This window comes from Apostichopus japonicus, chromosome 12 (assembly GCF_037975245.1).
Source record: "Apostichopus japonicus isolate 1M-3 chromosome 12, ASM3797524v1, whole genome shotgun sequence".
Taxonomy (NCBI): Eukaryota; Metazoa; Echinodermata; class Holothuroidea; order Aspidochirotida; family Stichopodidae; genus Apostichopus; species Apostichopus japonicus.
This window is the reverse complement of record NC_092572.1, coordinates 358,134-373,721: the sequence shown is the minus strand read 5'-3', so window position 1 is coordinate 373,721 and position 15,588 is coordinate 358,134. Positions and strand designations below refer to the sequence as shown.

At 36.8% G+C, this 15,588-nt stretch overlaps 1 protein-coding gene and 1 long non-coding RNA gene across 3 annotated transcripts; one reads left to right on the top strand and one right to left on the bottom strand.

The window, feature by feature from the left end:
- The first annotated feature begins 144 nt into the window (after positions 1–144).
- LOC139978041 (uncharacterized) lies at positions 145–11,478 on the top strand. 2 transcript variants are annotated; one of them, XM_071987987.1, is made up of 9 exons: positions 145–271; positions 1,399–1,483; positions 1,890–2,317; positions 2,703–3,113; positions 4,190–4,308; positions 6,538–6,797; positions 7,292–8,260; positions 9,572–9,647; positions 11,276–11,478. In XM_071987987.1, the coding sequence occupies exons 1-9, from the start codon at positions 234–236 to the stop codon at positions 11,476–11,478; spliced, it is 2,589 nt and encodes an 862-aa protein (XP_071844088.1). In that variant the 5' UTR covers positions 145–233. The 2 variants fall into 2 exon arrangements, with proteins under 2 accessions (XP_071844088.1, XP_071844089.1); XM_071987988.1 differs by lacking the exon at positions 9,572–9,647 and having other exon boundaries at positions 11,276–11,474.
- A 1,084-nt stretch (positions 11,479–12,562) lies between these two features.
- LOC139978042 (uncharacterized) lies at positions 12,563–15,047 on the bottom strand. The gene is made up of 3 exons (XR_011796886.1): positions 13,251–15,047; positions 12,803–13,195; positions 12,563–12,674 (listed from the first exon to the last, which is right to left on the bottom strand). It is a non-coding gene; the product is annotated as an uncharacterized lncRNA (long non-coding RNA).
- Between the last annotated feature and the right edge of the window lie 541 nt (positions 15,048–15,588).

Genomic DNA, 15,588 nt, shown 5'->3' with positions numbered 1-15,588 from the left:
AAATATAATAATTTCAGTGCTTTATTTTTTTCACTTCAGAAAAGTCATTAAAATATTATATAAATAATAATAAATCTTATTTTCTAACATTCGGTTTCATAAAAAACATTTTGGATAGGTTTTTCTTCTAAGTAAATTTTTAAACTTTGTTAGCTGCAAATAATGGCGGCTTCCTTGAAAACTTCGTGAAGCTGCGTAGTGCAAGAGAGACCGGTTATTGAGGCCTTAGGAAAATGTCAGATGTTTTATTTTGGCAACAGAAACTGAAGCAGTAGGTTTTCTGCAGGCATAGCATAGTACGAATGAATAGCTTACGACCTAGTTCAAGGTGTCACTGTGTTGCTTATGAGTGTTTGGCCTAACTTGCCATCGCCTAACGTTATTATCCTAGGCCTAGCCTAACTTCAGTAACATGAAAAGGCACCAACCTGATGTTGGCCTAGTTCTAGACCTAGGCTTAAGCAGTGCTAGTAGCTGGATAGGTAATGCATTGTCTTCAGTTGCCATTCCTTCCCTTTTTCTTGTCGAAGTTTCAGTGCATTAGGAAGAAATGTCCTTATCCTTACCAAAAACAAGAGAGTAAAGAATGCTTAGCCTAGGCTAAAACATTTGACATTTCCTTGAATTTTGTTTGAACGCTGACCAAGGGACACTCAAATAAAACACACTGCACAGCGGATTTTTCGAGGTACAAACTGTGAAAGCTGCTGACTGGTTGTCAAACCCCTTAAACAATTAAAAAAAAAATCAATTTATACTGTATAACTCTAGTCTTAAGGCCTATCCTAGGCTTTAAGTTGTTTAGTTTAGGGGTGGGGGGTATAGGTCTTCTTGGTAAGGGGCTTTATTATCATGCCCATATCCTTTATACATGTTATTTTTTTTTTTTGGTGGGTCTTCTTGTACAAGCTACGGCTTCCAAGCCCTTCCACCATTTTCTCCCCGTAATTTCCATGATATATTTTTCTTTTATATGATTTATTACTCATTATTTTCTTTGTATGGTATTGTCTTCACCGTCTTATTATATAAACATTGTGAGGAAATGGAAACAATAAATGAAATGAAGTTATACTTGAGTTTAATATGGTAATGGCACATTAAGTCTAACCTCTGGTGACTAATATCTCCTCAAAGATTCACCACCTGTTAAAGATCTAATTATTTGCCTATGGTTGTCCATCAACTAGAACACATACAATTAACTATTTATTCATTTATGTAAACTTTTTAAATTTGTCATTTCCTCTTTAACTAATCGTAACTCAATGTTACTCCATATCTATTTCATACATACAGTAGATATTATTTAGTGGCTACTTTGTTACTCCTTTGTTTTATATCTGTTTCATACATAGATAATAGTACTTAATGGCTCTTATGTTTACTTTGTTTTAGGGATGACCCTTTCTTGGAACCATCATTACCCTTGGCCTTCTACCACCCATCTTTACTGAGGACCTTGACAAAAGAAGAATCGCAGGTTGATATTTAAGTGTTTCATACTTTGATACCCGCAGATATTGCTTCTTTCATGTTGCATGATATCCTCCTCCTCCTGGTATGTAATTTTGCATTGAAAATCACTAGTTACAAGATAGCAAGAAAAAATATCAAAATGTCTTAGCTTCCAGAAGCATTGGCCTCAAAGTCGGCTCTTTGGTATACATGTGCCAAAGAAATTCCTCTTTCTGACAAACTAATTTTGCTCGAAACTTCCTACAAGATAACAAGATTGTCTGCAACTGTACAGCTTCCTGGGCATATAAACTCCAACTATATAGCTTCCTGGGCATATAAACTCCAACTATACAGCTTCCTGGGCATATAAACTCAAATGTAAAGCTTTTTGGGTATATTAACTCCACTATATTTGCCTTGTTTTTTAGACAAAACTAAGTCCAGAGAAGTTGCAACCATCTGCTGAAGACAAGAAGAACGGCAATGAGTGCCAGCTTACACCTCAAGAACAGGCCTTCATGAGTAGGACAAATACTGTGTTAGCTAAGGAACTCCCTACCAGAGACACACCAAGTCCACCAGATAATTCATCTAAGTTTAATGAATCTTGGCCAACAAGTGAGAGACCATCCTCAATTGAAAGTCCACTTTCTTTAAGGTCATCATCAGGTCATAAGGTCAATGGAGACTTGTCAGGATCTTCAGTTGTTCTGACTAGGGCAGAGGAAGGGGAACTGTTAGCTCTTCTGAAGAAACAAAGTAGGCTGTCATCATCATCATCATCATCATCATTCAAAATAAATGAGGAAACAGGGAGACCAACAACCCAACCTCAACATAGCTCAGTTCTTGCTCGGTGAGGGTTACATCTATTATTTTTATATGATTATATACTATTACGGCACATTCATAATCTTGCTTCTATTGTCTGGTGCGCCTCATTTAGAAACTTGATTACAAATTTCATGAACTATACTTCCTCGCATTGCTGAAAAGAAACTATAGCAAGGGCATCATAATAGGAAGTCTTTGCAATATAACTGTAGATATGTGTTATAATCCTCTGCTGTATGGTAGGACATGTTTACAGTACTGTAATACCTGCTATATCTTATATCTTTGCAGTGTTACTATACATTATGAGGGTTACATTGACTACCTTCCCTACTATACCTTACTGTGTGTTTATATTATGCTTGTAGCTGCTCTAATAGCTCTACATCTTGTTGCTAACATTACAGGTACATACATCGATTTCGACATGCAGCACCTCAGAGCAGAGAGGAGAGGGCAGGAGATCCTGAAGGTGACCTCTGGTGGTTATCACCCCCTACCAGGGATACCACAAGGGCTTCCTCTTCTGATGGACAGCAGGACATAACTAGTAAACTAACACAGAGGATGCCTGGAATAAACAAAGAGGAGAGGCCAGTGAGGAGGCTGTCATCAAACCCTGCAAGGAAAGAATTATCTAGCATACCTGCAAGGAGAGGATCATCTAGCATACCTGCAAGGAGAGGAGTTCAGCTGAATAATGTTCCCTTAATGGACACCAATAAATTATCAGCCAGCTCTGACAGAGATGGATTATCATCAGTTGATGCAGAAACACTCCTCCTACAAGAGAAAGCTCAGCATCTGCTGGAACTAAGGTTTGTTGAATTCTCATTGATGTACCTAACCCAAGGGAAGTCTTCATTGTATGTAAAATATTAATAACATCATATGTTACCCTCACCAACCCCCCAGAGGTCGGCCCTTACAAGCACCCTGATAGCTTTGTTTATCCTTTTTGTTATAAGCATGGTGCATATTGGATCCTGCATAGTTTACAGTCATAACTAGTATTCTGTACTGTGTTGTGCTGTACTATACTCTACTATGCTGTACTGTGTGTTATAATTCTGTTATCTAGTGTCAGACTAACAGTCATTTGCGAGCAATGTTTTACTTGGTAATCTACTCTGGAATGACAATTCAAATCAGAGAGCTATTTTGTTCCAGTCATTCTAAGTGGCCTTGAGTGTAGTTGACATACTATAGTCTATACAGCCTACCTCCTAAATATAAAATGCATTACACTGTTGCCTATGCTGGTTTACTGCCAGTACTTTAACATACATAACGTATGCTAAGCATCTCTATAGCAGCTAACTGTAATACAGTGCATATACTGATTAGTCACATGTTACTGTATGTAGCCAGTGTGTAAGTTACCTGCATATTACCTACTTGTATCATGTACCGTCTTTAAACATATATAATAGAAGTGATGATAGCATACACATGCTAATAAAATCACATGTATCCAGTATGATATTTAAATAGAGATAATATTGTAACCTGGATCACTACATGTAGTGTAAGTTATTGTGCCTATGAAGCACATATATAGGATAGCTGCTGTAAATACTATACCCACTATGTTAATTGACTGGACACATTGCAACCTGTCATGGCCTACTGTTTGTTACAAGCAACTGTAAGGTATGCTTCATCATCGAATGTAGGTGTAGCCTATATGCAATTAAACTGTGTATACTGTAACCTGTGTCTGTTTATACTGGTTGTATTGTATAGATACTGGTATGCATTCATGACTTTTTGCTGCTTAATCCCTGTTTGTTTCTTGGTATAGTCTGACTATTTAAGTACATCAGCATCATATATCTTATGATTCACCATGACGATGCCATGGTAACTTGTTTAATCTTTCCTCACCTGACAGTGAATCATCCCTATTAAGTGTGCCTATCGTGAGTTCTGAAGGTATTGGTTCATCTTCACCAAGTCAACCCAGTAGTGATGAGAAGGTTTACATCCCTCCTGATATCAGTCCAATTACAGGTAAATTAATGCCATGTACTTATAAACCTTGTTTGTGTCTATATGTAACCAAGTCAACCCAGTAGTGATGAGAAGGTTTACATCCCTCCTGATATCAGTCCAATTACAGGTAAATTAATGCCATGTACTTATAAACCTTGTTTGTGTCTATATGTAACCAAGTCAACCCAGTAGTGATGAGAAGGTTTACATCCCTCCTGATATCAGTCCAATTACAGGTAAATTAATGCCATGTACTTATAAACCTTGTTTGTGTCTATATGTAACCAAGTCAACCCAGTAGTGATGAGAAGGTTTACATCCCTCCTGATATCAGTCCAATTACAGGTAAATTAATGCCATGTACTTATAAACCTTGTTTGTGTCTATGTGTAACCAAGTCAACCCAGTAGTGATGAGAAGGTTTACATCCCTCCTGATATCAGTCCAATTACAGGTAAATTAATGCCATGTACTTATAAACCTTGTTTGTGTCTATGTGTAACCAAGTCAACCCAGTAGTGATGAGAAGGTTTACATCCCTCCTGATATCAGTCCAATTACAGGTAAATTAATGCCATGTACTTATAAACCTTGTTTGTGTCTATGTGTAACCAAGTCAACCCAGTAGTGATGAGAAGGTTTACATCCCTCCTGATATCAGTCCAATTACAGGTAAATTAATGCCATACATACATATAAACCTTGTTTGTGTCTATATGTAACCAAGTCAACCCAGTAGTGATGAGAAGGTTAACATCCCTCCTGATATCAGTCCAATTACAGGTAAATTAATGCCATGTACATATAAACCTTGTTTGTGTCTATATGTAACCAAGTCAACCCAGTAGTGATGAGTAGGTTTACATCCCTCCTGATATCAGTCCAATTACAGGTAAATTAATGCCATGTACTTATAAACCTTGTTTGTGTCTATATGTAACCAAGTCAACCCAGTAGTGATGAGAAGGTTTACATCCCTCCTGATATCAGTCCAATTACAGGTAAATTAATGCCATGTACTTATAAACCTTGTTTGTGTCTATATGTAACCAAGTCAACCCAGTAGTGATGAGAAGGTTTACATCCCTCCTGATATCAGTCCAATTACAGGTAAATTAATGCCATGTACATATAAACCTTGTTTGTGTCTATATGTAACCAAGTCAACCCAGTAGTGATGAGAAGGTTTACATCCCTCCTGATATCAGTCCAATTACAGGTAAATTAATGCCATGTACTTATAAACCTTGTTTGTGTCTATGTGTAACCAAGTCAACCCAGTAGTGATGAGAAGGTTTACATCCCTCCTGATATCAGTCCAATTACAGGTAAATTAATGCCATGTACATATAAACCTTGTTTGTGTCTATATGTAACCAAGTCAACCCAGTAGTGATGAGAAGGTTTACATCCCTCCTGATATCAGTCCAATTACAGGTAAATTAATGCCATGTACTTATAAACCTTGTTTGTGTCTATGTGTAACCAAGTCAACCCAGTAGTGATGAGAAGGTTTACATCCCTCCTGATATCAGTCCAATTACAGGTAAATTAATGCCATGTACTTATAAACCTTGTTTGTGTCTATGTGTAACCAAGTCAACCCAGTAGTGATGAGAAGGTTTACATCCCTCCTGATATCAGTCCAATTACAGGTAAATTAATGCCGTGTACTTATAAACCTTGTCTAGTATCACAGACTTGCAATACCTTCCATAAGATCAGAACTCAACAACAATAAAAACTATTGTTTCATTCTCCTTTGGACTTTTTATAATATTTTCCGATAATGTTTACAAGGTGAGGATAATTCAATAACTGGATACTATTTAGCAGATGATTTGCAATGACCCTGCCTCATATTAAGTCTTTGTTTAGATTATTTTATTTATATTATTTTTATACCACTTGGTTTGTTGCTAAGAATGCCCTCCAGCCTACTATCAACTAAGTGTGATACCTAGGTTCACTGTATACCACTTGTTTTGTTGCTAAGAATGCCCTCCAGCCTACTATCAACTTAATGTGATGCCTAGGTTTACTGTATACCACTTGTTTTATGGCTAAGCATTCCCTACAGATCTGTAAAATCAATGTAATGTCTGAAGATCAAGTAGTTCCTTTGTAAATATTTCAAAGGATCTGTGATTGAAATACCCAATTAAGACATAAAGGATTATTTCAATGCTTCATATTGATTAATGCTGAGTTGGGAGATGGAACAAAAATATACCCAAAAAATTACAGGTCCTGAATCTAAACATTATCTGCAAAGAGAGCTAAGTCAGTTGAAGCTGAGAGACCAGAAACGATTGTATCAAGACCAGACACCATTGTATCAAGACAAGCTGAGAGACCAGACACCATTGCATCAAGACAAGCTGAGAGACCAGACACCATTGCATCAAGACAAGCTGAGAGACCAGACACCATTGCATCAAGAGAATGATATTTTATACCAGTGGAGACTGAGAAGGAAAGTGGAAGTAGCCAGAAATCAAGGAAAGGTAACTTCTCAAAAGAGAGTAAAGAAGATTCGGAAATAAATTGTTATCACTTTTTTGAAAGGTCAACTAAGAAAATGAATTGTCTCATAATGATAATGTATTAGGAGTATACATGGTTTTCAGTTAATATTAGTGGTACTTTAAAGTGTTTTATTATTGTTTATTTACCCTGATTTTCAGTTATTGTTAGTAGTACTTTAGATTGTTTTTGTAATTGTTATACCCTGATTTGTTAGGCATGCTTTCTTTCAATGGCTGCCACATCAATCCCTGGACTTCTATGTTGGTTTGTAGTTTAATTTGTTTAATGAATGGTCAGAGAGTGAGTGTATGTTCTTCAGCCTACGAGCACTTCAGGTTCTGTTGTTTGAGATTAGATTTAATTGAATGAGATGAGTTCTACCTTTGATACCTAATAAATCTTCCTACTTTCACAGACACTAATCATTACATCATCATATGTGATATGCCTAACTTCATTTCCATTTCCATAGGTCTCAAATCATCAAAATACTCCCACCTTAGACACATTGAAAGCCCAATTACAAAATGATCGAATATCAACAAGACCTACTACAAAACCTGAGACTCCTATTAATACAAGAAGGTGTTCAACACACCCAGTCCCTCAAACAGCTGTTACTGAAACCAGTTTTGATTGTCATCGGACTACGTGTATTAATTCTAATCAAGTCACAAGTAATGTTACGAACAGGACTGGCACTGCTGCACATCATGTTACTCCTCACTTACACATGTCATGTGACATTATTCCATGTCACCATAGTAGCATATCCCACCATCACCAATATGAGAGGGACAACAGACTTACAAGAGAACCTTCACACTTGTCAGCAGAAACCAACCTAAAAGAAAGTGATGACACTGCAAGACTTGAAAAAGATAAAAGTATGCCTGATGGTAATGATGGGTTTGGAACCTCACAAATAAAAGATGTAAGCAGAAAAACTAGCAAAGCTGATAAAACAACAGATAAAGAGGATGTGAAAGTTAAGAAATTAGAAAAACAAGAATTGAAGACAAATTCGAGAGTAAAATTGCAAAAGAGTAAAATTCCCACAAGACAATGGCAAAGTGTCCAATCACAGAGGACAAAAGAGCCAAACTCAAAAAGGATTGGATCTGAAGGACAAGATTTAAGTCATGAGAAAAGTGACATGAGAACAGAAATACAGTTAGTGGCAGAGGTCACCCATCCAATAGGTAATAAAACTGACGAATCAGGAAAGGAATTAGCTAGAGGGAATGAGGAGTTGTGGTCATCACAGAGAGAACTTGATGAAGAGTCTGAAAGAAAGGACAACTCAGAGATTGATGATGGTAATTCAATTGCAGAGGAGGAGTATTCTTCCCCGGCAATAAGAGGCAGCAGTGATACAGAACCTTTTACAGATGTCTCTGATGGTCAGAATGATGATGTCAAGATATCAACAATTGGTCAGGTGAGTGACAGTTATATTGATACTAGGTACAGATACATAAAACATCCTACTACACAATACCTTAGTATATTACACATTAGATACTATTGGAGTGAGCTTTACCTTGACATATTCAGATAAAAGGTACAGATACATAAAACATCCTACTACACAATACCTTAGCATATTACACATTATATACTATTGGAGTGAGCTTTACCTTGAAATATTCAGGTAATAGGTACAGACACATAGAACATCCTACTACTCAGTACCTTAGTATATTACACATTATATACTATTGGAGTGAGCTTTACCTTGACATATTCAGATAAAAGGTACAGACACATAGAACATCCTTCTACTCAATACCTTAGTATATTACACATTAGATACTATTGGAGTGAGCTTTACCTTGACATATTCATGCAGATAAAAGGTACAGATACATAAAACATCCTACTACACAATACCTTAGTATATTACACATTATATACTATTGGAGTGAGCTTTACCTTGAAATATTCAGATAATAGGTACAGACACATAGAACATCCTACTACTCAATACCTTAGTATATTACACATTATATACTATTTGAGTGAGCTTTACCTTGACATATTCAGATAATAGGTACAGATACATAAAACATCCTACTACACAATACCTTAGTATAAACACATTATATACTATTTGAGTGAGCTTTACCTTGACATATTCAGATAATAGGTACAGATACATAGAACATCCTACTACTCAATACCTTAGTATATTACACATTATATACTATTGGAGTGAGCTTTACCTTGACATATTCAGATAAAAGGTACAGATACATAAAACATCCTACCACTCAATACCTTAGTATATTACACATTATATACTATTGGAGTGAGCTTTACCTTGACATATTCAGATAATAGCTACAGATACATAGAACATCCTACTACTTAATACCTTAGTATTATACACATAAGGTAATATTCTACATCTGTACTTTAGTGCATAGAAACATACCTCACCATTGAGGTATCAGTTAATATACATAAGATATTGCATAACGCACTGCTGATGCATTGAATATTGCACAGGATTGCACAGGATATCTAATACATAAATGTTCTTAGCAGGTTTTACTTGTTGAAATGTGGTAGTATTATGTTTGGGATAAACACATTGATAATTCAGCTAGGTGTGATCCAGATTTAAGCTATTAGCTTCCCCTGTTCACATATGTTATGTTTGAAACCCTTTAAAGTAACAATTCTTTTCAAACTGCTATGGTGAAGTTTGTTTCTATCAACTCATTCACATGTTTCCCTTTCATGATAGGTCATCAACAGACGACTCTTTGAGCCTGTAAGTCCAAAATTAACTCCATCAACCCCATCAGGGAGAAACTTGAAAGGTACTTGATGAATTTACTTCCTGGATATGATGCTGTCCCATAGGATGGCCACATTATAACACAATCTCTTGATATGTTGTGAACAACCAGTGCATATCTAATGTATTGACTGTACAATCAAACCACCAACTCCAACAAAATGAAAATTTACAAAGTATTCCATGGAAATATCAGGTCATGAGGTTACACGGTGTATAAGATTGTGATAAGAAATTAAGCACTGGACAATCCATATATACATGGGTGGCGATCCGTACTTCCGAGTGGGGGGGATATGACCTTGTTGACTATCTAAGCGTAGCGCCACCATGAGTTGGCGCGAAGCGTACAAGAAAATTTTGGGATTTACAAACCCTCTAGATGGCCGGAAACGGCACTTGCCGAGGTTTCCAAGCGGCATATACCCATAAAATACCCATAATATACCCATAAAATAGGGATTTCATGTCCGAAATATCTCATAATCAGGATCCAAAATACTTTTTTTTTAATTTCGGGTGTTATTTTGGGAAAATTGCCCCTGTCAATCTTGTTTCAGGCGCTACGTTAGAATGTTCGAGAGCTCTTTATATTATTCGATGAAGAAAATGGCCTCATGCAGGCTATTATAGGCCTATACACATGCAATACACAATTACACATAGTTACATTCCTAGGTACCGATTGCTAGGGCATCCAGGTGAAACGTACGTGTATTAACAGGGGCGTCGGAAGCTATTTTGGATTGGTACGGAAGATCAGAGTGTGGCCATCTACCATAATTATCGGGGGAGTGGGGGACGTTTGGAAGGTCAAACTACGCTACGCGCCACCATTGGTTGGCGCGTAGCGTAATGGAGAAAATGTTGAAAAAATGCCTGCCAGATTGCAGGAAATGGCACTTCCCGAGCTTTTCTTCTGTGCATTCTCCCTTGTCTGTTTTTGTACCCGATTAATCTTCTGAAACACATTTTGAAGTATGTTTTCATTTTGGTTCTTTATTTTTTGCCTTTTTTTCTTCTTAGTGCTACTTTTTTCTCCTTTTTTTTTGCGCCGTGGATATTGGTCCGGCGAACCGCTCCGACGCCCCTAATTAAGCATTACCCTGGTAACATGAGATTCTCAGCTGTTCGAGGGAACATGTACGTGTGTAGGCCTACTATAGGGCCTATATGAATACTATGAGGGTGCATATATGTACTATATCAATACCGTGGGCGCAATAATACATTTTGTTGTTATAGGGCCAATGAAGCCTACTGTCAACTATTCTTGCTTTATAAAGACGGTTTATTTGAAAAGATCGCACTGCGTTTATGGTATAGGCGAGAAATGAAGCTAAAAAGAGCCGTACATTCACGATGATGCATAAATGAAGGCATGAAAATATTCTTATTCCTGGCATTTGTTGGGGGGGATATGGTGTATTACATCCCCTCCACCCATTTTCATGGGGGGATATATCCCCCCCAGGATCGCCGCCCATGCATATATATGTATCGAGGATTGAAGCAATGTCAAAAACCATATGGAATTGTATTGTTTATGGAAGATTGAAGCGAACATTGCTCAAAGAATTGTACCTATTAAGAGCAAGAAGACCCTTTTACTGAAACATTAAAATGCCCCTTCCTGTTTTCCAACTTCAGGTGTTACTCAAGATAGTTCCTCTCCAAAATTCTCACCAAATGAAACAGATGAGGGCAGTAACATGGTTTCCTCCTCTGACAGCGAAGAATTTGCTGATGACGAACTGCTACATATGTTGAGACAAAAGAGGGCACTTTTTGAGAAGCAGTTGATTGAAGTTGATGAGCTGATATGCAAAAAGCTGGTGATGAACAACCTTTGACTGCATCTGATAGTATTAGAGTAGTATTATCTATCAAGTCTAACAAAAGCCACATAAGTTACTTTATGATGGAATCTTGTGTTTAGTGAAGTTTCAACACATTCTTTTGCATCATATTTACATAAATGTTGTTTCTAAGAAATTAATGTTATACTTGTCTGTTTTCTGGGAACAAATTATATTTTGTGACAGTTTTTTTGGCCATATAGAATTGTTAGTTTTCTTCAAGAATTTCTTTTGGGGAACTTGTTTATCCCAGATAAATATTCTATCTTTCTGAAGGCAAATGGAATCTATGCGGTGGTGATTGTGTGTGTATATGATAACTTGGCTTCTAAACACAATATCTCAAAAAGTGAAGTTCATGCATGGTATGTAGAGCCCTCTTAGAGAGTACAAGAACTGTACTCTCTCTAATTCAGAAAATTATGTGAGGTCAACAGAGGTTAGTTTTATTTGTTTGTTATTAGAGTAAATCCAACATGGATGCACTTTATACTTGGTATGTGGAACCAATGAAGTACAAGAACCTTCTTGCATTTATATTAAGTTATCTGTACTCCTGTGAAATTTGGCAAGGAATCACTAAGCCGTTTAACTTCCTGTTCTAGAGAAATATTTTGATGAAGCTCTTTGTTTTTTCAGTATCTCTCTTTTCTTCCTTTTTGAGCAGGCAAGCTTTGACATAATTTATTGCTCAAAAGCAAATGAACGAGAATATGTTCCTCAATGGGATGTTTCATATCGGATATTAGATCAAGCTAGGGAAAACCTTAATTCTAATGGGATGTTTCATATCGGATATTAGATCAAGCTAGAGAAAACCTTAAGTCTAATGGGATGTTTCATATCGGATATTAGATCAAGCTAGAGAAAACCTTAAGTCTAATGGGATGTTTCATATCGGATATTAGATCAAGCTAGGGAAAACCTTAAGTCTAATGGGATGTTTCATATCAGATATTAGATCAAGCTAGGGAAAACCTTAAGTCTAATGGGATGTTTCATATCAGATATTAGATCAAGCTAGAGAAAACCTTAATTCTAATGGGATGTTTCATATCGGATATTAGATCAAGCTAGAGAAAACCTTAAGTCTAATGGGATGTTTCATATCGGATATTAGATCAAGCTAGGGAAAACCTTAAGTCTAATGGGATGTTTCATATCAGATACTAGATCAAGCTAGGGAAAACCTTAAGTCTAATGGGATGTTTCATTAAGTCTAATAGGATGTTTCATATCAGATGTTAGATCAAGCTAGGGAAAACCTTAGGTCTAATGGGATGTTTCATATCAGATGTTAGATCAAGCTAGGGAAAACCTTAAGTCTAATGGGATGTTTCATATCAGATACTAGATCAAGCTAGGGAAAACCTTAAGTCTAATGGGATGTTTCATTAAGTCTAATAGGATGTTTCATATCAGATGTTAGATCAAGCTAGGGAAAACCTTAGGTCTAATGGGATGTTTCATATCAGATGTTAGATCAAGCTAGGGAAAACCTTAAGTCTAATGGGATGTTTCATATCGGATATTAGATCAAGCTAGGGAAAACCTTAAGTCTAATGGGATGTTTCATATCGGATATTAGATCAAGCTAGGGAAAACCTTAAGTCTAATGGGATGTTTCATATCGGATATTAGATCAAGCTAGGGAAAACCTTAAGTCTAATGGGATGTTTCATATCGGATATTAGATCAAGCTAGGGAAAACCTTAAGTCTTAATGGGATGTTTCATATCGGATATTAGATCCAAGCTAGGGAAAACCTTAAGTCTAATCGGATGTTTCATATCGGATATTAGATCAAGCTAGCACCAGGTTCTCCACCCTCAACTCACGAACATAATTGTTTTTTAACTCACATGCCAATATGTCTAGTGAGTTATTGTGATCATGAGGCAAGAAATTGCATCAACAGTTGTAAATGGTCACATTCATTTATTTTCAGCATGATTTACTTGAAATCTGGTAAAAGCATGTAGTTTGTGAGATGGGTATTGGGATTTGGGTAATTATTTTGGAAAGGATCGTTTCTGACCATTTTGATCAAATTTGTTAAATGTTGTATGACTTTTAAGCTGTACCGAACATAAAAAAGTTTGAATAAAATTTGATGGGGAATTGTCCCTTCAATCGACTAAATACATCCATTTTTGTTACTGCTAAGTAAGTACTGTCTGTGTTGCTTGGTTGACGTGATTTGAATGGTTATTTTGACTGTTAGATGTGTGTTCAGGGTATATCTGGTTGACGTGATTTTAATGGTTATTTGGACTGTTAGATGTGTGTTCAGGGTATATCTGGTTGGTCGTGATTTGAATGGTTATTTGGACTGTTAGATGTGTGTTCAGGGTATATCTGGTTGGACGTGATTTGAATGGTTATTTGGACTGTTAGATGTGTGTTCAGGGTATATCTGGTTGGACGTGATTTGAATGGTTATTTGGACTGTTAGATGTGTGTTCAGGGTATATCTGGTTGACGTGATTTGAATGGTTATTTGGACTGTTAGATGTGTGTTCAGGGTATATCTGGTTGGACGTGATTTGACTGGTTATTTGGACTGTTAGATGTGTGTTCAGGGTATATCTGGTTGACGTGATTTGAATGGTTATTTGGACTGTTAGATGTGTGTTCAGGGTATATCTGGTTGACGTGATTTTAATGGTTATTTGGACTGTTAGATGTGTGTTCAGGGTATATCTGGTTGGTTCCTTGGTAACTTAACAACAGCTTGATGGAGATTTGTGATTGTTGCCTATCATTTTGGCACTGACCTATGTTAATGAGGTTATGGGGTCAAACATTAATATCTTTACATTTCAATAACTCCACAACCATCAGTAAAACTTGGTATACAGTTGTTGCTCAATAGCTGGTTCATGTAGACCTAATTTTGTTTGGACCATCTGGGCCCCTGAAACTTCCGGACGCATTTCTGTCTGCACCTCAAATCAAGTTTGGGACACATTCTTTGGGACCCGAATTTGTGGAGCCCAATATTTTTGAGACCATTTGGGACCACATTTTGGTGGATTCAATGTTTGGGAGGTAAATATCTTTTTGAGCCAGTTTGTTTGGGCCAAATAGTTAGGCGCAAATTTTATCGGGCATTTTGTGGGGAGGGGCCAAAATTTTTAAATTGCATCAAGAGGACAATGCACGGTGTTGCATATCTCAGTGCAAGCAAACACTGATTTCAGATTAACAAATTTATTATTAGCTGTGCAATCTGACAATACCGTTTTTGATGTTAACATGACTACATTCTTTTGTCAACCCTGCACTGAACTAAGTTAGGCTGGGAGTCCTGATTCAAGAATCATACTTTTAACTGTAATAAACTTATTGTGAAATTTTCCACTCTCTTTTTGTAAATTTGATTCTAACTTTGAACACTAGAAACATTACCAGTCAGTGAAATTCTAATGTCGCATGAAGACATAGACTAGGCCCATAGAATTTGAAGTAGGGAGAATGACGTCATGCGACATATACTGAAGCCACTCATCCAATTGGTGGCGCTTTGCTTGTAAGGCAAGAAAGTACCGACGCGTTATACAAACACTAAGTCTTTGACATAACTAAAAGATAAAGTTTACATAAATTACTCGAAATGGTGATATCGTGTGCTGCATTTGGATGCCGAAATCGTAAAAAAAAAATGTGGCAGTGGACTGCAGTTTCACAGGTAATTCCTAGCAAGCGATAGTAGAAGCTACTACATAGGAATGTGATTACTTATAGTGTCTTCTGCTCAGCTGCTGTATCGTTATTCACTGGACCCTGGACATAGGCGTACGAGGCAGGGGGCAGACTGCCCCCCCCCCAAATTTCCAGAGGACAAGAAATTCGGGCAAAAGTCCTGAAAAATTCGGGCAGCCTAAGAGGAGAAAATTTTTTTTTTTTTTTTTTCTCCTCTTAGGCTGCCCGAATTTTTCAGGACTTTTGCCCGAATTTCTTGTCCTCTGGAAATATATATATATATATATATATATATATATATATATATATATATATAAATATGCAGTAGCTTGCCCGAATCTTTTTCAAATTTTTGCCCGACAATTCCATGATTTTCTTTATTTAGCATCATGATGCCCG